The following is a 22,854-nucleotide window of genomic DNA, read 5'->3' as shown; positions in this document are numbered from 1 at the left end:
TAATAAGTTGACCAGTTCTGCAAAGCATTCAATTCAGTTATGATAAACCGTAGTACTTGAAAATAATAATTCAACTTTAAAAGGAGACAGGAGCAAACTATAACACTTAACTTGGTTATGGGAGGTGTGGCATGGYTCCCCTTTCCAAGGATGGTAAATTATTTACACAAAATAGAACATCTCAGACGAGGAATTAGGGCCATGCAATGAGGGTTCTCATGTTGTAAGGCTGAGATTTAACACCTTGATTTGATTAAAAAAAGATAAAAGTTTAAAAAAAAAAACATACATCTACAGACCATTGCCTGATCTGAAATGGATGGATTCCCCATCTTTGATGAAATTGTTATCTGTATATGTTTCCACTGATGTATTGTTTGATTAACTGACTTAAAAAATTGTAATAAATATAAACACAGTTGTTTTGTCTAAAAATTTAGTCATCATATCCAGKCATATGTATTAAGCATTCTTCATGTCGTGGTATTTGTTCTGGAAAATTGCGTAAAGCAGTCAGACTTAACCAAACGTAAACAGGTGCTCTGTTTGTTCAGTACAGTGGTCATCTACTTCTAATTCATTTGAGAACAAAAGATGGACAGTTTGCTTGGTTAYTGTGCAGCTCATACCTGCACTGTCTGTGGCAGTGTTCATCTTGGGTGTCTGGTCAGTGCAAACTCTGTCACCTGTTCCCACCAAGGCTCTGCTCATCCACAGCAGCCTTTCCTCATGCCCGTGTTCTGTGCTGTGGAATAGCCCTGCAGCATGTTCTCATTATTAGTGACATCCTGCTCTGGCTCTCGTAGTTAAGAGAAAGCTGCAGCTTTAACATCAGCTCTGTAAGCAGGTGTGGATGTGTGTTTGCTCGTCCTGGAGTCCAATATACCTGAAACTGTGATAAGAAACCAAACTGTGAATTAAGAAMCTGCTTCAGCAAGAGATCTCCGAGGAACACGTCAGTGCTGCTGGCAGTCATGTTAATGAGTCAGTGCATGGACTTCCTCTCTGAGTCAGCAGTCTGCCTTGGCACGCTCTTACATAGGTCTTTGTCATAAGATTGATCAAAGAGGCATTCTGAGGTTTTAGGCAATCAGCAAAAGGAATTTTGACTTAGAGTTTGAAATTGTGARTGCTGAAAGCACTTTCTTACAGCTCTGCCTGAGAGTAAGGAAGGAAGCATGTCAGCCAAGCTGTTGAGAAAACAAATTATTTGTTAGTATTAGGGCTTGGTAGTGATTCTTCTTGTGCAGTGTCATCACCACAGTATAAATATTTCTCTTTTGCAGATTTGGTATAGACACTTTCTAAGTTTCGTCAGACTACTTTTAAAAATTTTCTTGTTTTTTCTCAYTTTCAGGTTCTGTGTGTGGGGTTGTATGAGCAGTGAGCTGGTTCAAAGGAAGGGGGAGGTCACTGGCAAAACCCAGGGGTTGATGTGATTTTAGTTTGATACAGAACCAGAAGAGCCACTGACTCACCCTGATGTTCTTTCTCTTTCATCTGACAACTTTTCCTTTACTAGACAAGAACAGTGTTTTTAGGGGAGCATCAGGGAAGTGGGGCTGATGGTGTRGCACAGTGGAGGAGAGCAGCTGGGCCTACAGCTGGGAGAGAGAAACTTCTCATCCCAGACTAAAGACTTAAACTCTTGTTACAGATAAAGATGTGTTAATGCAATTTCCTTACATCTGTTTTCCAAACTTTCTGTTTCAGAACAGATTCTAGAAAGGTGACCTATTTTAAAATAAAATGTTTTTTGTTGGTTTGCAGAAGTGTCTTAGAGAATWTAGCTAGGCTGAATCAAGCATGCAGAAAAGGGGAAAAATTCRGTACCAACTGACATGAGGCAGAACATAAGCTGAACTTGTATGGTCATCATTTTTTAAAAACCCTCTGTTTTTTTATGCCTGTGAATAAGACCACACCATAATGAAACTCAGTAGCCTTTCATTCTTAGACCTTCATAAGTGACCCTATAAAGCAGGTTAGGAGGCAGGAAAATTCCTAGGTCTCTACCCTCCAGAGGGTGTCTGTATGAAAATAAGGATGCTGATGAGAAATACTACAGGCTAGTGTGGCCAGATAAAGGTGCAAAGACTGTGGACCCAGAGGAAAGGGGGATTTTGAGAAGGTTGGGGTTTTTTTAATTAAACTCTTCATGTTATATAAAAAGAATAACAAAAGCCATGACACCAGAGGGTGAAAGTGAAAGGACCTGACAATGTTGTCACTAGCAAGAGAAAAGGTCAGCTGAGGTAACAGTTGGTTTCAAGGCTGTATTTAGTGGTCAGTGCTGTATTTTTTAAAAGTAAGGCTATTAAACAATGCTATTAGTGAGAGTTACATTTGAAGTGGCTTCTGAAAGCCTTTGGCCACGTGATTATATTATTTTATTTTTAAACCATATAAAAGCAGGCTCACAATAAAGCTTTCAGTTTGCTACATAGCAAAACAGGAAAGCTCCTCTGCAGGGAGYAAGTTTCCTGAATAAATCAGTCCTTGCTTCTTTACAGAGAACCTGGTCTTTCCATCCTACCAGTCAAAAACTGGAAAAAAAGCTTCACTGCAAATAAAAAGGTTTTTGTTGTGTAAAAATAGCTTTCACATTTGCTTGCTGCATCGTTTGTTTTCTGCATTGGTCTTACAAGTCACTGATTTCATTTCACACCTCATGTGAATTTCCTATCAGTTGGTACATAATGTTGAACGATAATTACAGATTAACAATATTCACAATGTGGCATCACCTTGAAGAAGTATGGAAGTCACCAGTGCCTRTAATTGATGGCATCAAAGGCATCCTTGCCTTTCTCTGAATTATCAAGCTCYGAAGAAACTTCTGCACATCAGCCTTACACCAAACTGTGAATCAAGATTTGACCTATAGGAGCATATAGTTATACTTGTGCAGGTTTTATGTAAGATAAAAGGAAAATATATGTTCATGTTTTTTCATGCCATAGAAACCCCTGTATGAACATTTGTTCAATGTACTTCCAAAACACACTGAAAATGTRTTTTTGAGTAAATGCTTACCCATAAACCAAGATCACCACAACCCTGAACAATTTACTTTAGGTTTAGTCACTCCACTAAAATTGCTAAATTTCATTATCTAATTATGTGGAGATTCACATCTCATGATCAATGATTGTGTCAAATAATTAATTGGCAGGCTTTCCAGTTCAAATTAGTCTGAAAAACAAAAGAGGTAATTTTGTCTATATTTTTGTTGTTGTGGGAAATTGAAGGGTCTGATTAGAATTACGTTTTGATGTAGCCCTGCCTTTGTATAGAACTGTCAGACATCTTAAGACTGTAAATGACTAAAATTTAGTGAGTGTTCAGACTTGCTCTCTATTGTTTTCTTTTATWCACTAATTAAAGGCAGCTTTTCTCAATCACCATATCTCATGTATAGCTGGGTGGTTAAGATTTAAAGTTTAGATTTATTCCTAGTGATAAAAAAGTCAACTTTTCTGTCTTAAAGCAGATTGGTATGAGAGATATTTTTCCCTGTATCAGACAAAGCTATCAATATTGGCAAAACGASTGAAGGACAAACTGTGTCAGAGAAAAAGGAGGGAAAACATGCTCACAAAGGCGGCTTTCAAAAATACTGTGCTCGTTTAGCTCTATCACCCCTTCCTACATAGCATCATTTCCTATTGTTCATTTTGCTCATTGATGATCCTGTGTTTGATGTTCCTGTTAATTGTCACAGAAGGCTTCTGATGTAGTTGACATTAAGTTGTGCTAAATCACTGAGTAGACAACAYGGCTTTAGGAATACTGAGATCCTAAAATATCCTCATGCAAATGTCCAAAAGTTTAGTGGTCCCTATTATTATGTAGTGGTTGATGGCYGCTTCTCTTTAGAAGTCTGTGAAACAGTTATGGATTTTTCTAGACTTAGAGTAGATGTTGACCAAGTTGAATTTGCAGGTAACAGCAGTTGTTACGCTCTGTTTGGTCTGGAAATGGAAGTGCTGGAAATTTCATTACAAAAGATTTTAGAAAAAGCCCTCATTAGGTAATGGTAAATGGAAGATAAGAGCTGTGATACTAGTACTGCAGCAGAAAACCCTTTTTTCAGCCTGTCAGATGCATTTAGCAGTGAGTTTTTTTCCCCTCTATGTCTTGTTTTCATAATGTTTTAAAGTACATTCCTTGACAAGCATTCAAATGCTTTGTTATGTGCTGAATGATTTCAGCATTCTTGATTCAGTCTTTTTCTTGAATGAAATTTTACTAGGCTTTACTGAAGCCAAAAGTTTTCCATTTTTTTTTTCCAGAGAATATGTCCACAGCTGCATCTGCCTTTGCTGTATGTGTGAGTTCTTGTGACTGAGAAMCTAAACAATAGAAAAGGGAGATATTTCTTTCTGTGTTTGTGGAGTTYTGCTATTTCAGAATTTAGGAATAGTAACAGGAAATCTGAGTGACAGTCTGAAAATTTACCAATCCATTCAATTATAAAACACTACCCTCTTTCTCTCATTCTTTGAATATTTATTGGCATGACTGTCTGTTGTGTAGTTTGCATGTCAGACTAATGTCAGAATAACTGAGGAATGTGGATTCCTTTTGTCTGCCATACAATCTAGTATTAATTTGAATGTAAAAGGTAAATAATTTCATTAAATATAGTCCTTGAAGCAATTAATTCACAAAGAGTTATGCTTCCTTTTAGTAGTTTTGTATGACATGCTCCATTTTGCAGTATTGTTAATATGTACAATATTGTAAAAACCATTGTTTTTAACATTGGACTGGAGGAATAGGCCTAAATTCTCAGAAGGTGTATATTTTCAACAGTATTTGTTCTTGTGAGCTCATTTGAGCGGCTTCCTTACCTCAAATCCTTTACTTCAGAAACATATTTCTGATTTTAGCATTTTAAAGACACAGCATTTTGTTTACCCTACTCTATTATTCTTTCTGTCATTTTTACCACCATTCTTTGTTTTCCACCTTGTATTTTCTTTGACAGTTTCTTGGATGTTCTCCTGTTTTGTTGTCAGTTACCAAACTCTGAATGGTAACTGGTGAAGAGTACAGTATATTGAAGTAAGGAGAAGAGCTGTGAAATTAGTTTTTGTGGTTTTGTTTGGTTTTGTGGTTTGTATTTATTATTTAAACAAATACTAATTAAGAAATAGACAATTGCTTAATTCAAAAAAGACAGTGTTTCCCAGTCTACTTTTTTTATATTTTTTTTTCAGTTTATTGATTTTTCAGTTCTGTATTGCAGTATTCCAGAGACAGAGGTGGTTGGCAAATGATTACATTACATTTTACTGGTAAATGTATTTATTTGATTTCAGTTGGGTAATTTCCTAGATGCTGGACCATCATGTAGTTAGATTATTTTTAAAATTAATTATGCAGAATTTGCTTGAGGTTTTGGGGGTTTTGTCTTTTATTCTTTCCCAGAATTAGTGCACACTTCTGTGTTTTTCAAGATGTTCCATGCACGGGTGGATATTTTTTTTTTTTGTGTAGGCATGATACCAAAAAGTTCAAGAGTCTGYTTCCTTCTTCATCTCACTTACTGTGATCACTTTTTTTAGCCAGAGGTTGGACAAAGTATTGTTAGAACAGAGTTCCACCTGAAGTTACTTGGTTCCAATTCTTCATGTGGAGATAAAACCCCTATTGTCACAACTGAAGCATAGGAACATAGCAACACACAAAAAATTAATGATCACATGCTGCATTTCAAGGTCTGACACAATAACCAGAGGCTTTCTCAGGCTGAGCAGTGGGCATGGGGCTGTGAATAATCAGCTCCCAGTACAAGTGCTAATCTGATGCTGTGCAATATGTGGCAGGGGACCCTGCTTTGGGGCTGGCTTCTTTGGCTTTTGCCCAGTTTTGCGGTTGAGCTGGTTGGTTTTCAGTTTTGCAGGGTTTGATTGGCAGTTTGTTGCTGGTTTCTCTAAAACGACATTCCAGGAGGCTTTTTAGTGGCCCTTATCTGCAGAGGGGACCGTGAGGAGGTCGGACAGGAGAGCGTTGACATCTGCMCTGGTTGGAAGGTAAAGGTCTCCAACAGAACGCTTTGCTCAGCGTGGTTGTAGAGCTGTTCGCGTATCCACTGGAAATCAGTGAGAATTTTTATTCTACCAGTACACAAAAAAAAAGTGAATTTGACCTCAATTTGGGTGGCTACTAGGTTAATCAGGAGGAAGAATCTTTTAGKTTGGAAAAACCCCCCAAAATGTGCATGCACAGATACTCAAACATACAATGCCATCCACTTCGCTCTAGAAAATCTCACATTTTGATAGAAAGTGCTGGTATTTTTTTTGACTCATGATACTGAATTGGAAAAGTTACATGTGTTTTAATTGGTCATATTGCCAGGCACTCTCCCAACAAACCTAATTAACTTCAAGCTATAGAGCACCAGTAACAGATGGGACTTTTTGTCTTGTGTTTTTTTGCTAATTAGAAAATCTCAGTCTTTTCACATTTATGGACTGAAGAGAAATTTTCATTTTATTGTCAATATGTCAGTAGAAAGTTGAGGGGAAAAAACCTCACTCTGTATAAAGAAAGCAAAATAAAGCTGAAATCTTAAGATATATTAGAAGCATGTAYAGAGCAGCAAAAATACTTCCTTTTTAAAATTCTTCCTCAAATGAGGTTGGTAATGTGTGTGGAAAAGTACCATGAAGGTACTATTTTTTTCTGCTTTGATTTTTCGTATTTCTGATTCTGATGTCTACTCTAATAATTCCTGAATTTTGATTTCAAGCATTATTTTTAATAAGAAGGGTTCTCAAATGAGAGGTAGTCTGYTCAAATTTATGTAAAAAAGCTGAATCTTTTATTGGAGAGAGAATAAAAAGCAGCTTGTGGCAGGCAGACTGAGTTTGCTAATTCTCTTTAGTATGGTTTCAGAGATGTTGCATATCCTATTCTCTGACCAATTAGATCAGTTACTGACTACAGTCATGACTAGTTAGGCAAGCTYACAGTGATTCAGGCCTTTGCCATGGCTTTTACCTGTACTTTTCAGATACACTCAAATTACTGCTCATATGCATAAATTCAGTATGTGGGAACTGAATATGTGGCTAATTTCTTTTTTTTTTCTTTTTTGGTTATTCTTCTGTGTCTGCTGTAATTATTTTCTCTCTCAGAAATGTTGTTTCTGTCTTTCCTATCAATATTATTCAAGCCTGTAAAAAGAGATGCATTAAATATTAACTGTATTTTTAAAGATATGTTTACAATAAATATAGGATTTTAGTTTCAGTAGTAAATGGGAACCTTACTATACTAGGTACTAATTTAGTGAGACCAGAAATGTAATTCCAGAAACATAGGCGAAAAGTTTATCTTAGAAAGAATTTTTGACATCTTTCTACTGAAATAAAACCCTTTTAATGCATAAAGCCCCACTGCTGTCATAGGAAGCACTGACCCTGTTGTCGTGTCCTGCTCGGGCTCTGTGTTGCTGCGGCAGCAGAGAAGTCTTAGCTGTGCCACACCCACCCAAACACCTCTAGTGAAGAGTTGACATGGAATATTCCTGCACTAACGAGTTGACATGGAATATTCCTGCCAAATGAAGGCAAGAGGGAGAACTGGAAGCCTGAAGAAGTCAAGTAGCATGCTTTAGTCGCACACCATGTGAGTGGTAGAACCAGGGGCAGTAACTGAGTCTTCTGATTGCTTGTGGTCACCATCCAGAGCTCACGCTGGTCTACTTTGCTGCCTTTTGTTTTAAAAATTAAATCCTTGCTATGAATTTTCTGAGAGGAGATCACTGAAAATTTACTGTCCACTGGTTTATCAGTTAGTAATTTCTTACTCCCTTTCACCTCCTCTTTGGGATAAACTCAGGCTTTTCCTGGAAAATGTAAGTCTATGTGAGATTTGCTGAAGGCGAAAATTTATATAGCAAAAAATCTCGTAAAGCTGCCAAAGTTTGCAGTCCTGTTTTTATTGCATACTGATGACTAAATTAGTTACTGTAAWATTTAATAGCTAATTAACTTTTTAGTTAACTCCTTTTTGTGTAATACCAGTAAACAAAAAACAAAATCAGAAAATGTAGCTGAAAGGAAATCACTTGCATGTAAACATTTTCAAGTCTGGGTTTCTGATAAGTTTTTAATGTGGCTATAAAAATTGCMAAGTTTGGATTTAGTACTTTAAATGCTTCAAGCTCAAAACTAAGAGTGAGTAAAGTGTCTTCAGAGTCATGTGGTCTTGCACCTTTTCTGACTTCCCTGAAAGATGGGRTTGCTCATCATCTGACTTGAAGGTTACTTAGCTGCTTCTAGAATTGGATGTTAAATCCTAGCTGACATTCAGAGGTTGAAAGAAATAGAAATTATTTAATTAATAGTAGATTATTTTTWAAAATTATTTTTCCTGTACCACTTGCCTTTTTTGCATGCAAACTGGTAGGATCACTGAATCACTGAGACATTTAATAGCTAGGACACTGCCCAGCAAATGCTGTTTCCCTGAATTTTGGAATAAAAGGTAAATGACAAATTTTCCTACTTTTTTAGTATCCTTCTTTGACCTTTTCATTTATTATTTATTGTGGATAGGAACAAGACAAAATATTGTTTAGTCTTTTCATTATTTTATCACTTCATCTTCCTCCTCACTCAATTCAGCCCTCATTTGCTTGTGTTTTGTGGTTTTCTCTTGTAAGGTGGCTCACAACGGATGCATACTTAGTTTTCTTTAAAGGGAAGCTGGCATTTAATGCAGTYGTTCTAGAAAATATTAAGAGAGCTTTTCATCAATAAGAAATATGATCTTGCCAACCTGAGTGGGGTAGAATGGTGTTCTAAGAGCCTCATGGGAGTTCATGACCCCATAGAGTGGATGGTGGATATTTTGTACTTAGGCCTTGGGCATTTTAGTTATTTATATGTTGGCCCAGGACGATCCAGGTGAAGCAGAGGCAGAAGGACTGTAGGCAGGGCAATGTGTTTAAACCCAGAGAAAAGTGAGTGTACAACTTCATGTAGTCCTAAGTCCTTCTGATGGATTTGAGAGATGCTCTTCTGCTTTATTCCTGGGTAGCATGCAGGGAATAGTGGGGGGAAAAAACCCTCTAAACAGAAATTTACTATCAATTTGTATAAAATCTACATACATTTTGTTTGTCTGGACAAATAACAAAGTTCTGAAGACCATGCTGTTGGACGAACTTACCTGAATTCTATAGTTTGATATCAAGCATCTGCTTTAGTTCACAAAAAGGAATAAAAATAAAAACATCCCAATGAAATAAGTATTACAATACAAGTGTAAAACAGTGATTTTTTTAGAGCAAGAATCTATATTGTTTTATAATAAGTAGCACTTCATTTGTATTTATATTAATCTAAGATATATTACTTGCTTAGTTGTGTGCATCAGCTGCAGTGCATAATTTCTTACCACTTATGGCTCTGCCTACAGGAAAAGCTTTCTGAATTTTCTTCTTTGCATATAGGGTATCAGTTAATGAGATTGCAGCTGTAGGTAAGCTATTCTGGTTCTTCTATGGTCAAGACATGCTCAGGTTGTACTTTTGTTTAATTGCAATAATTGCACAGATGCAGGTGCATCTAGAGTCTGCAAATTGGCTGGGATTACCAAACTAGAAGTAATTCCAAACTTCTGAAATGTAACTTGAAGCAGATGTGTGCTTAGATTTCTAAGGTTTCTAAAAAATCTGGACAAGTAAATGCTGTCTATAAAAGAAATACAATTGATTTCTTATTTGGTGGTTAAAGGAGGTTTGGGGTTTGTATTTAAGGTATGAAAATTTTTCATTCAAGTTAAATCAAAACATCAGGCTATTGGCATCTTAGCAGTGCAAAATTTTGTGTAACAAAAGTTCAATGGATCATTGCGGTGTTAGCATTATGTATATATAGGAAATAATTTGTGTTTTCCGTAACTAGTCTGAAATATAAAAACTAATGGAGTTTTATTTTAAATCATAGTCTGATAAAAATGRGTAGCTTATTAACAGAATTTACTGTGTGGATGTAGAAATGAAAAGTAAGTGAATTTCAAAAAATATTAATAATGAACAACTTAGTATATTCTAATCATTGCAGTAGCCTTAGGGTTGAATAATTTAACCATAGAATAAGAGTTTGAAAGTAAGATTTTTGAAGAACAGTACAGAACAGATTGTTGTCAGATAAAATAAGAACTCTCTGATGCCCTGAGGTGTTAGGGGTTAGAGGATTTCTGAAAGTTTTTTTTTTTTCCTTTTCACTTCATGCTTCTTATTTTAATACTTAAATGTTGGTGGAAAATAAAAATGGACAATTATTCCTTTTTGATTTTCTGCTTTGCCTCTTGAGTTCTGTGCTATTTTGTRTTAATTATGTTTGGATAGTTTAATCTTGTATAAGCAAGAATTTGCCTTTGAAACTTCAGAGTTCTGTTTCAGCTTTCACAGAATGTTCAAGTGTTACAGGGTATGAGAGACTGAAGTTTTTGCTCTGGAGTCCCTGGGTGGCTCTTCATTATTGACTGTAGCTCTGGTGTCCGATGTGACCAGCCTTTTCATTTCCCATTGTTGCTTCGATAGTGCAGTTAAATGGAGTTGTAGGGGGAACAGTGCCACCCCTTGGATTATCCCTTTGTTACATAGGCAGATCCTGGAAGGTGAGCTGATCCCCCTTCATGGTTATCGTGGTTTAATTGAGACAGTGTTTCTCAAACTTGCTRCTTCGGTGCAATATTATTATGTTGYTATACCCTTATCAAAACTCCCTTTTTTCCTCTTTTTTCTTTTTGTATTTATTATGGATGCCTTTGCAGTCAAAGCTCTTCTGGAGCATCTTGGTATCAGTAAAAACATTTTATCTGCAATTTCTCTGACTCTTGCCTCCAAAAGGCAGAGGCACTTTTGTTGATCTCTGTGGCTGGATTTTTCTGGTTTCTTTTTTTTTTTTTTTTCTTTTAAATGAAAGATTTAGGGCTATTCACCAACTGTTCCATGTATTTTCCCCTTCTTCCTTTAATCAGATTTGTGTTTATTTTTAATCTGTTAGTAAGTGCTTAGTCAGTATAGCTGTTAGCATGAGTTCACATTTCTCAATCTTAAACAAACAGCAAGTTATTATAAATTAAAGGWTTCTTCCTTTCTGTTATAATAGGTGTGTAGCAATTGCAATGTTTTGCCAAATGCATTGAAATAATAAACAGAGCAAGTTTCTTGCCATGGCCTGGTTAATGAAAAAGGCAGTAATTCACATACATATTTGCTTTTCTGAGATTCTAGTTGCTGTGAATCTGGGGTATGAGTATATGTTTGTAATACTCCCCAAGCAAAGTGAGGTCTCTAAAATAGGCATTATCGGCCATGGCAATCTAGGGAAGACGAGAACAAACAGCACCATTGTTGTCCTGGGTCTGAATAACCAGGTTACATACAGCTTTATTTAGATGAGAAAACAGAAAAAAAACTTGCTTCTGAGACTATCATATAGCTCACAAAATTGGTTTGGGGTTTGTTAAATATTACATATTTATTTTTTATTTTAATATAACTCTAACCTGACTGGTTCAGGGTCTGCTTTTGCCWCACACTTGACTGGATTCAAGTTCAGCTCAATTCCTCTGTCACTTAGCAAAGAAAAAATGCTTGTCTGCTATCAGGATAAAAACATTTTCCACATGAAGTGGCCATTTCAGCATTTTGTAGTCCAAAACTCCTGCTGTAGTGTATATCTCTTTTGTGCTTTGGCTTTTTGGCAGTTGCTTTTCCTTCTTTTTCTATTTATTTTTTTTTAATTGTAGATTTGTAGTTTGCTTTTTGGGTTTTTTTTTTTTTTTTTTTTTTTTGAGATACCTATATTTAATAGTGGTTTTGAGGGTGCTTTTAGTATATAAATGGTTCCGCAGAATTAAGGGTAAAACATTACCATTGATGCTTGACTTTAAATTACTTAAAAGTGAATAGCTGTGTTTAAAACTGGTTTGGGTAAAATAAAAAATATCACTCAGAACTGTAAATGTTCTGAGAACACTCAGCATCTTTTAAAATTCTGTTAAAAAAAAAAAAATTCCTTGAAATGGATTGATAATAAATAATGGACCAGATTTGATTCAGATCCAGACTGTGATTGTGTGTAGCTTGGAACAGTTTGCATGTAGCTCCAATGGGCAGGGCACAGTGTGCACCATTACTTGATTCCCAGTATCTTAATTCAGAGAAAAACAGCCCTTGGGGTCACTGCTAATCGTAAATTGGGGTATATTGTCAGATAAAAATCCACAGGTTCTATTTCCCACAATAATTTCTTGTGATGGTGAGACTTTTACCAGTTGATATGAATTTAATAGCTTATTTCACCTTGCAAGACCTGTGTACAATGAAAGCAGATTTAAACTCTAGATTTTAACATTATGTTTGACTTAGGTAGTGAAAATGTTACTTCAATGAGTTTCATGTTTCAGTCTTTGAATTTGACTGACAGATCTCATTGGTTCAGGTGATAACGCATCAGATAAGACGACAGATACTTGTACTCAGGCAAAATGCCCTTTTTCAGACATACACAAAGTGAAAAGCTGTTAGGGTCAGAAAGAGCTAAAAGTAAAGAAAATATAATTTAAGCTTTCAGTTGTGTAGTTATTTTATAAKTGATAGTGATTATGTAATACTAATACATGGATGAGTTTATTTTATTGGAAGATATGTACAGGTTTGATAGAGGCCATGCAGAGCTCCAGAGTTTGGTTGTATAGTAATTATTATACCTTGCTTCAGATGCTGCCTTTACAGCATGGACTGACAGCTGAGAGCAGAGGAATGTCTGCACTGTTTCCAATGTCTGTTTAGAATGACATTTGTGTGTCCCTGTAATCGTCACTCAGGCATGTTCATAATACAGCAGCTTCAGAAAAAGGTCTGAAGCCTGTGTTCAATCGAGGTTGTTTTTATTCCAGTGCTCATCTGTTGCTTTAGTACTTAAGACTGTCAGCAAAAGTAGGAATAGTCATGACATGCTGCATCAACTATTGCATTTAAACTGAAAGTTCACTGTAGTCTTAATGGAGAGGAGTACAGGGTAAATACATATTTTTACATAGTCTTACATTTATCCTTTGGGTTTCAAAGCCATGTATATAAATTCAGTCTAATCTGTCATCACTCTTGGTTCATGCACCAATGAGCAATCCTGAAAGATAGGTCTGCTAAAGCCAGTTTGTTTTTCTCTTTTTCAATGCAAGAACACATTTTATGATAATATATAATATTTAAAGTTCAAGAAGCAGTAGTTTTCTAAAGAAAATTGTAGCCAAAATAAAACTATTTTATGATTTATTTTTGTTGTCTTTTTTTTAATGTAAAAGAATAAATGGTTAATGTTGTTAAATAATTACTCTTTTCTTTTCTTTTGCAGGTTGTCTTAGTCTTCGCTCTTAGTATTGGTGCTCTTGTAATATACTTCATAGATTCATCAAAGTGAGTATTTGAGTACATTTTCCTTTCTCTCCTTTCCTACAGCAATTATACATCTTTAAAGTTCTCCATTCATCTRGTTCAAATCAGTGCTTGGTCTCATCGCCTGAGTACAAAGAACAATGTAATAGCACAGGTTCTATAAMAATAACTCAAGAATGCAAAAAAAATAGTACATAAACTAAATTGAATGCAGTCACGTTGGATCTGTAGATCCAACTAAAAGAGAGAAAAACTACTTTTGTAGTTTTGTATATTGAGATTATACGTACWGTTGCAAATTTACAGTTTTAGTATTCATTATGCCTCTATAGAATCTTTCAAAATCAAGGATAAGAAATACAGGCTAAAACTATTTGTCAAAAAATTGCAGTTTGCAGGAGGAAAAAAGTGTCTTGGGAAACTGGCATGAATATTTCTTAAAACCTCTGCATGAATTAGGCAGTACAAGCATTATATCTTGCGTATCTGTATTTCCAGCTTCTGAGTGTAATGGTTTTCTACCAAGATAAGGTGAACTACTAGCAGTCTGCAAAATATATCGGTATTTTTTAAATTTACATCGGTATTATCATACAGTGTTGTAGTTTTGGCCAGGTAGTAGAAAGTTAATCAGGGTATGTGGGGGTTTGGTACAAACCAGGGTAATTCAGTGTATGTTCTGATATTTTTCATACTCCACCTTTGTTTTCACATCAAGCTGGACACTGTCACTGTTGTAACAGGCAGATCGGTAATGTAACATAGGRAAAACAAAAAGGGACTTAAAAATATATTCTTCTTTGAATGACGTTATTTTGGGAGAGTGATATTCTGAAGTCTCAATCGCAATTTAAAGTTCTGTGATGACATGCTTACTGTATTCACTGAAATAGTTTAAGGCTTTTCATTACTTCAGCAATTGAGATTGTATGCCAAAGTAGTCCATGACTAGCTGTCTGCAGTAGTAGTAGTAATATTCTAAACCAGTCATTCTGTGACTCAGAAAATCAGACATTCCACTGTTGACATCTCTACATCCTGATATTCAGGAAGGTGGTAGCACCAAGGAAAGGCATTCTTGGATACGTGGATGTCACCTCTGTATTGTGCAAGTTGGAAGCCATAGATGTGCCAAGCATAATGCAAATACTAGGGGAGAGATTTTCTTTGGGGAGAGGAACCAAGSGGTGGAAAACTCAAATGCTGTCTTGAGCTCCCTTGAAGTGAGAACAATTGGTTTTCCTTCTTAAAATTGTGATGAGTGTTTTCATTAATTTTAGCAACTTTTCCTTAGTACGTCACCACTGAAGTACATAAGGTGGTCCCTTTCTGAAGATATTTGTAAAACTTTTTAAAGCAGAATGGCAAAACTTCTGGATGTCTGATATCTCCAGGACAAAAGTGTGGACTAGATGAAAACCTGTTTCCACTTACATTTCAATTTCAGATCAACTGCAGCTATCTGTCAGGGTAATTGTCTTTTGTGAAACTAATGGATTATATAATGAATTTTAGTCACTKCATTCTCGAGTCTTTGATTGTTTTCCTCAAGGGGAGCAAAGCTGACAACATGGGAGAGTCTCTGGATACTTGAGCTATTTTTGAGCCACCTAATCTGTGTACTGCTACCAGTTTATTAACTGCTTGACCAACAAGTGTTTTAATTGGGCATTTATCTTGGTTTTCAATCAGCATTTAACTCRTGCTTCAGTTTAAGTTCAGTAAACTGAAGCTAACATACTGTACTTGCACACATTTTCTTTGGTTTCTCTTCCTTTCTCCTCTCTTACCCACCTTTACTTCCAAAGAAACACACATTAAGTCTTTTCTGTTTTTTTTTTTTTTTTTTTTTTTTTTTTTTTTAAATGTTCACAAGTAGATTAATTCATGTTAGAAACACCCCAAGTGTATCTCTGAAGGGATAAACTCTGCTTTATTTTATTCTGCTGACCTGACACCCATTTCAGCAATGCAGAATCAAATGTAGTGATATATYAGTCTATTTAAAATCCACAAGTGCACGCTTGGAAAAAGTCGTTCCTCTGAGAATTTGGTCAAWCAGGAAATAATGAAGGTAGAGTGAGAAGAATGCTCATGATATCCTCAACAAAGCAGCTGGAGCAGAGGTGACAGCTTGATTAGCTGTCTGTGTGCGCAGACAGATAGGCTCTAGTGCTCCCACCAGGCAGATGAGACGTGCAACACTGGGTGCTTTCTTGTAAAAATGCATTCCAGAGCTCCTGTGCTCTGCCTGCACCATGGACTCACAGCTGTTACTGGGTCTTATGTGTAGATTTACAGAAATTGTGTCTTCAATCCAAAGCTGAAGGGTACTGCTGTGAGCAGTCATCTGATAAATCTTGCCAGTGATCTATTCATCCAAAACTCAGAATGTGTCAACAGATTTATAGATCCAATGGCAGGAGGGTCCACAAAGGAATACTGCATGACTTCATATCAAAGGGGCATCAAGAAAGACGGGAAAAACAACACTGCTTCATTAGACGCTGAAGGGAAGAGTGAAAAAAACCAGAGTTTAGTCAAGCAAGCATGTGTCATGATTAATTGTAGCATGAAGGCTGAATTGAGGTAGGAAGGTTGTCACAGCTATGGGAGGAGGGTAGAGTAAGAGCATTTTTGTGGTACCCAGTTCATCACTCTGTCAGCCTGCCAGAGTAGTACCACGTGAAATGGCATGTCCAGTGCAATGCTATTTGGAGAGATGTGAGCTCAGAAAATGGTGCAGTTTCGATASCCTCCATACCAGTTAGGCCTGCATCTCAGCAGAGCCAATTTAGTAACTTGGTGTTGCTATAAATTATTTCTGTAGTGATTCTGTTTCTGGTACAAACTTCAGATTCTGCACCATACTTCATCACAAAATAYGAGCACAATTGTGATCTTACACATCTGCTTTGTGCTTTTGGCAAATGTGTCTATTCTAGACTTCCCTTAAAGCTCTATGTGTTTCTAAAACTATCAGGAAATACCTTACATACATTCCACATCTCCATACCCCTTTCATCAGTGCTGTTACAGGAGMGAGAGCCCAAATGAATGCTTTTATCCACCACAAACTATTAATCATTTTATAAGAAAAATGRAAGCATTTTAATTGTTAAGCCTCCTTGTCATGGTTGCAGTTTCATTGCTGACATTCTGACTACTGCATAATTTTCTTTTATCCAATTTCTTTTATATAACGAAGTATCCACATGTGTATCTGACTGTGTAAAAGTTCACTCTTAAAAACACACATTAATTGTATTTTTGTGTTTTCTTCTGTATGTGGATGACTTTTTGAAAGGACTGTCATTCCCTCCAGGAAGACATTTTTTTTTTTTGGTCTTCTGTCTCCTGCGGTACCTTTCAGTTCATTTGTTTTGGCCTTCTCTTTACTATTTAGAGCGGAGCAAGTCTTTCTCTCCTAGGTTAACAGTCAAACTTCATGATTCTATCTGAGGTAATTTTATCTCCTTGGTTAATAGCAGTATTAGCTGGAAACATGTCAGAGATACTACACTAGAAATTGCTTAACAAAACAATGCAGCATGAAAAGTCTGGTGTCTTGTTTTAGAGGATTCACACCAGTTTCTTGCCATTGCATGGGAATAAATTAGGAAGGATGCATTGGAAAACTGCACTCTGTTAGAGGAGTTTCCTGTGTGACAGCACAAGGAAAAAAATGTCATTGCCAAGTTCTCTGGAAAAGTTTTACTAGAAAAAGTATTTTTTCCCAAAATCTGCGCTTTGTTTCAAGTCCTTATGAACTCTCTNTTTTTTTTTTTTTTTTTTTTTTTTTTTTTGTGGTAATGTTTGAGGATAAGCTGTGATGGTGTGCAGTGTTTGGCTTTCCTGCTTGTTTGCTACTCTTTCTGTTTTGTTTTCTGAAAGACATTTGATTTTGTTCAGCAAAATGTTCTGCAGAAATACTGCAAGCCTGGTGAGGATGATTTATTTAAATTTATTACAGATACAGTATCACTGCCCGGGAGAAATCAGATCTTTTTCATTTGTTYAGGCTGTGTTACCCCTTTTACAGATATGAATGAGTGAGGTATGGAGTTTATCTGAGTAGTTCAGTAAGTCTGTGTAAAAGTAAACACTCTAGTGTTTTTTGATACCAATCTCATTTTCCTTACAAATCATTAAGCTTTTCCATATTAACTGGAGTMATCTGCAGAACACTTTGATGGCTCTTTCTTGGTTTCATGGCCCTTCAAGAATACAGCAATTTCAATTTCATTTGTAAATCAACAATTTGATGCTGCTACTCTGGATTTTGACTTTGGCCTGATGTATAAAAAAGTGAAGATGTGTCTAATAGGATCAGAAATCAGTTTGTAGAAAAAGTTCATTTTGGGCTTTGATTTTATTACAGTTTTCAGGTTACAGTTTGGTTTTCTGAATGTATTTTTTCTTTTGCAAAATTTGCAAGACATATAAAAGGCTGATATTTTGTTATTTTTCTCAATCAATTTTAGGGCTATGCTGTATTATTTTGCTGAGGATATCCTATGCATTTCAGGGTTCTGTACTCTGAAGTATGTAATTACCAGTATTTTGAGTATGTACAGATTTTAGATAGCCTTTCAGTCTTCATATTTGAGGAGTTAAGTTAGTAAGGCTTAAATAGTACTAAGCTTTGTTTCAAGCCTTCCTGGCTTATAGTGAAATTTACTTGTGCAAAAGTATTTTAATTATGTTTATAAAGTTCTGCTTTGTCTTAGTACACTCATTAACCCACACTAAGCGGTCACGGGGGCATTCATCCATTCTAAGTCCACATTAGGTAAAATAATATATATAGATTTTTTTATGATGCATGACTAACAGATGTAGAAATTGACTTAAAATTCTGGGATCTGGTTCAAGGAAATGCTGTTAGATTGTATGTACCATTGCTGAAACTGCTAAAATTGCAATGTTCTGTATTTTGGCAAGTAGATTAAAATAGTATTGTTCCCTGCATTCTTGGAAGTCYCACACAGTACATTGCAGCTGGTGGCCTTGTAAAATTTTAATATTTTGCTAATTTAAATTTTGTTAACACCTCAGTTTCTGGCCATTTCCATGAGCTGATAAATTTTGCTCCATCCTGAAGTAAATCCAGTTGTATGTGTTCTTTCCACCTCCTTTTTTTACTTAAAAAAGGAAAAATAAACTTCCAGTTCCCCTTAGCTTTATTAACTGCTCACTTSTCAAATGAAATGATAGGTATAATTTTCTGATGTTAAGAAAATCTAGCTTAAATATCTAAGTGAATGTTATGAGTTTATTTTCAAGTCACTTGGGTTTTACTATTATAACAGAATTATAACTTCAGTTATTCCTATTGCTGTATCACAGCAAATCACAAAATTTGTGGTTCATAAAGACTTAGTCAATACCCTTTAAACTGATACATCATTAAATAAGATTTTTGTTCATAAGTGTTTTCATTTTATCCTTAGTGTGTTTGTGATAAGTACTGAGTGTACACCATAATTGCTTTAATTGAAAAGTGATTTCCAGAAGAAAGCCTTATTTGTGACAATGAACTTTAATTTTCTTCATTGCTTTGTGAATTTTCCTGGGAAAGTGTCCATAGCTGAGATTCATTGCTTTCATTAGCATGCTACAGTTGAAGACAGGTGGGTGTGCAGCTCAGTGCTTGGCCTCTGCAGGCAGCTGAATACCAGAAAGACTGAAGGTCTTTGTTAGACACAGATGGTGTTAATTATGAGTAAAATCCAGCAACAGCAGTGATATGATTATTATAAAGGAAAAAAAAAAACACCAAAAGAAACAGGCCACAGTGGACAGAAAAAAACACCAGGTAATGATTGTCCATGTGTTATGATGCACTTGGCTCTCTAGGACGAAGGGATTGGGTATTATTGTGTCTCCTAGTTTTGTTGTTAGACATTGTCCCTTGGCCACCAATCATTGTAGGTATTATCTTTCTTGAATTGCTAAAATACCTGGATGTAGTGAGGCATACTGAAAAATTAGACACACATTTTATTTGCTATCCAGCTCTTAGCTCAGTGTTTGCATTCATTCTCTGATGTGTTCAGAGAGCTTCAGTTTGGCAAATTATGTGCAGATAAAATTTGTAAATCACTACCTGAACAACTCTTCCAGTCTATCTAGGAGATTAAAATAATGAATTAAGGTAACTCTTCTGTATGTGTTTATCACAGTAATGAAATAACATTGGATTACAATGATTTTCACTAGTGGYACAGAATCCCTGGTTAGGAAATATGGAAACATTCTGAGTTCTCTAGACAAACCACTGTAATGAAGTTTCTGTTAATCAATGCCAGTAGTCTGTGTTTGCTATATGGTGAAAATGAATTGTTGCAAATTATTTGAATGAGAAGTACTATGAATGAGTTTCAGATAAAATGGCAAACAAAAATAGATTTCCTTCCATTATAAATGACAAATCAAGCTCTGGGGAAATTTTTGRGTTCTGTTTTTATCCCTTGGCGTTATACAAAATTCTTGGTAATTGTGATGCACAGCCTTGATGATGCAATAAATTCCAATGGGATGAATTTTCTGAAGTGTTGGAGCCTTGTAAAAGATCTCAGTAACTGTCATTTCCTCTTGGCCTGCCACTGAATATGACTGAGAAGAGTTTGGCTCYGTTTTCTTTATACCTGAAGGAGGCTCATTAGGTGTTTATAGCTGTTGATAAGATTCCTTGAGCCTTATCTTTGTCAGACAAAACAGTCCCTCAGCCCCCCTCATATGACAGGACTCCAGTCCCTTAATGTCTTTGTGCCTTTCACTGGTCTCACTCCCCTGTGTGTGTCTCTCCATGCTGGAGACACATCTCCTGATGCAGCCCAGAAAGTCCTCTGACCTTCTTCACTGCATGGCCCCTGGGTGGGTGGCCTGTAGTGAACTTCCAGACTCGGGTCATTCTCTGCAAAGCTGCTTTCCAGCTGCAGCCAGTTGTGTGCTGTGCTAAGGAATCACTGAAGTTAAAGTTCGTATCATTTTATTATTCCAAAAATAAGTCAGTAATCTGAAATAACAAAACTTTGTACATGCAGTGATATTTACTGACTTTATTTGTATTAAAATGYTGCTAGATAGGCCTTTTAGTAAATATCTGTCACTTAAATTAATGTGTTTATGCTGAAAATAGCAGGCTTAAGAGGTTGATTATCAAAAAGCTAAGTCTGCACTTTTTCATGAGCCAGTTCTTATATGGTTGAATTTTTGCCATCTCTTAGACAAATGACAGAGTTTGAGGAGCCAGATCCTTTTTTTTAATAGCTAGGTGGAATATTTTTTTTAATATTTGGCCACTAGTTTTTCCTACTCCAGTTTCTGCGAATCGACAGAAATTTGATTTCAATGTTGACAGAAAGCTTTTTCACAGGCACATTTTTAAGACAGCACTTTTTAGGAGAGCAAGACATGCTGCTCTCTCAAGTTTCTCCCTTTGAAGGGTGAATGGAGGCAGTTCATTGGAAATGGAGGTCTGACTCAGGTGTTGTCTGATTTGGACAGCTTGTTAGCTGTATTTACTGACCTGTATTTAACACCTTCATATTTTCTAAAACAGTTTCTTCTTTGTTGTTATAAACTCTCAAAAGACTGAAGTGGATCCAAGCCTAAGGAGGATGTGTGATTCTTTCTGGCCCAGGGCAGACTCTGTTTTCATAACATGTGGCTTTGCAGTTCAAGGTCATGATTATTTAGCTATGACTTTGGTCATTTAGTGTGGCTGATCACTGAGTATTTTTTGGGTTTGTGATTTTTTTTTTGTTTTTTTTTTTTTTTTTTTTTTTTTTTCTGGAGGCTCTGTGTAGACATACAGGAATGTTTGTGAGAATTTGATGTTGGATGTTAGCATTTTATTTCTTGTCTGAAAATAAATAACAAATCCAACAAGCATGTAGTACCGCCAGACAGAAAACTGGTTTTCCCCCTACTGTGTTGCAAGTCCATTCTGATGCCTTCTAACAAGTGGCATTGATGGCAAGTGAGTTTTCTGGTTGTTCTGGAGCTGTTTGCAAGAAATAAATTTAAACACATCCATTTGCACATCTATGTTGTAATACACTTTTGAGTCAAATTGTTTTTTCTCTGCKGAGGGGTGGTTTGGTTCTGTGTGCTGTAATGGTTCATGTGGGATACCTAAACCTCCTTCAAGGGGTGGGGGGAAAGGGCAGTGGCTTGGCAAAGGCTGTAKCAGATCGTTGCCTCCCCTGGCAGTTTTTCTCCAATCCAGTGCCCATTGTTAAAGGGCATTGGAGTAACRCTGACTGCTGTTCAACCCTCCTGTGTGCCAAACTGGGTCTTTCTTGTCCAGTGAATTGTTTCTGCTTTTGTGTACTGAGAAATCCAATGGCATCAGGTCAAACATCAGGCTGAAGAAAAAGGGCAAATTGACAGCTGCTGCTTCTTGATTCCTGGCAGTCTTCATTGATTCCTAGTTCTGGTTTGGAAAGATTCTCCCCATCTGCTCTAAATTCCATTAGCTTTTGTAGGGCAGAATCTCAAAGTTTGATTTGTGCAAGAGTAAGGCCTTTCACCTGAAGGTTCAGGGCAGATGTCAGGCATAATAGGGTATGTTTAGAAAACCRTACTTCTTAACTATGTTTTAAGTTCTGTAGTTTATCCTCTGCTGCCCTACTTGCATAAATCTTGCATTAGATTTGATACCATYTGCAATTCATAGCTCTGCATGAACTCAGGTTTCTGAGTCCATTGAAACCAGAGTGTTAAAAGTATCTGTATTATCTAAAAAAACCTCAGAACCMATGTCCTTTTAAAAATTCTACCCATGACTATGGACAAAAAAGGATTGTAATAGAACATCTCAGTTTCTCATTCTTGTGGTTTGCTAGTCTTTTAAATGCATATTTATTTTGAAAATTATATTTAATATTTGTGTTGCAGCACTACATATTATGCAGCATCTGAAGTGCAAACTATTACTTGGTGGCTTGAATAACAATAACTAATCATTTTCTTTGAATAATAATTTGCTGTCTATAAAGCATCAATAAAATAAGCTTATTGACATAGGCTTACATATGCATCCTTTGGATAATGATTTGGATCTGACTTAAGAAGTATGGATAAAAAAGTTTTAGATTAGCATTTAATTGCATTTAATTAAATTAGATAGCATTTAATTTAATTGTAAAAGCTTGGATTCCAGTAACWTTCACTGGAAACAAGTTCTCAGGAAACCTGCCCTGTGTTGGTTTTCACCACCTACATAATATTTTGAAGGTCAGTTKGTGTAATGAAACTGTATAGATCACATTTATGGCCTGCTCAGTTTCCCTTCTCTGTTTTCATAAACTCATACTGTGCTGCTTGATGTGTTTCCAGTATTGCTATGGGAACATACTCTTAAATTACAAAGTCAAATTYTTTCAAAAAGCACACCAGTGTTTAATTGA

At 36.1% G+C, this 22,854-nt stretch overlaps 1 protein-coding gene across 19 annotated transcripts in view; it reads left to right on the top strand.

Moving 5' to 3' along the window:
- The window catches only part of KCNMA1 (potassium calcium-activated channel subfamily M alpha 1), a 380,586-nt gene that overhangs the window by 161,162 nt on the left and 196,570 nt on the right, over window positions 1-22,854 (top strand). For all 19 annotated transcript variants that reach the window (XM_057365171.1, XM_057365170.1, XM_057365167.1 and 16 more), the window contains exon 3: window positions 13,395-13,456. In XM_057365171.1, coding sequence (XP_057221154.1) covers window positions 13,395-13,456 — 62 coding nt within the window. The remainder of the gene's footprint in view (window positions 1-13,394; window positions 13,457-22,854) is intronic.

This window comes from Malurus melanocephalus, unplaced genomic scaffold (assembly GCF_030028575.1).
Source record: "Malurus melanocephalus ecotype Western Australia unplaced genomic scaffold, MMel_1.1 scaffold_49, whole genome shotgun sequence".
Classification (NCBI taxonomy): Eukaryota; Metazoa; Chordata; class Aves; order Passeriformes; family Maluridae; genus Malurus; species Malurus melanocephalus.
Note: the sequence above shows the minus strand (reverse complement) of the source record. Positions and strands in the feature narration are given on the sequence as shown.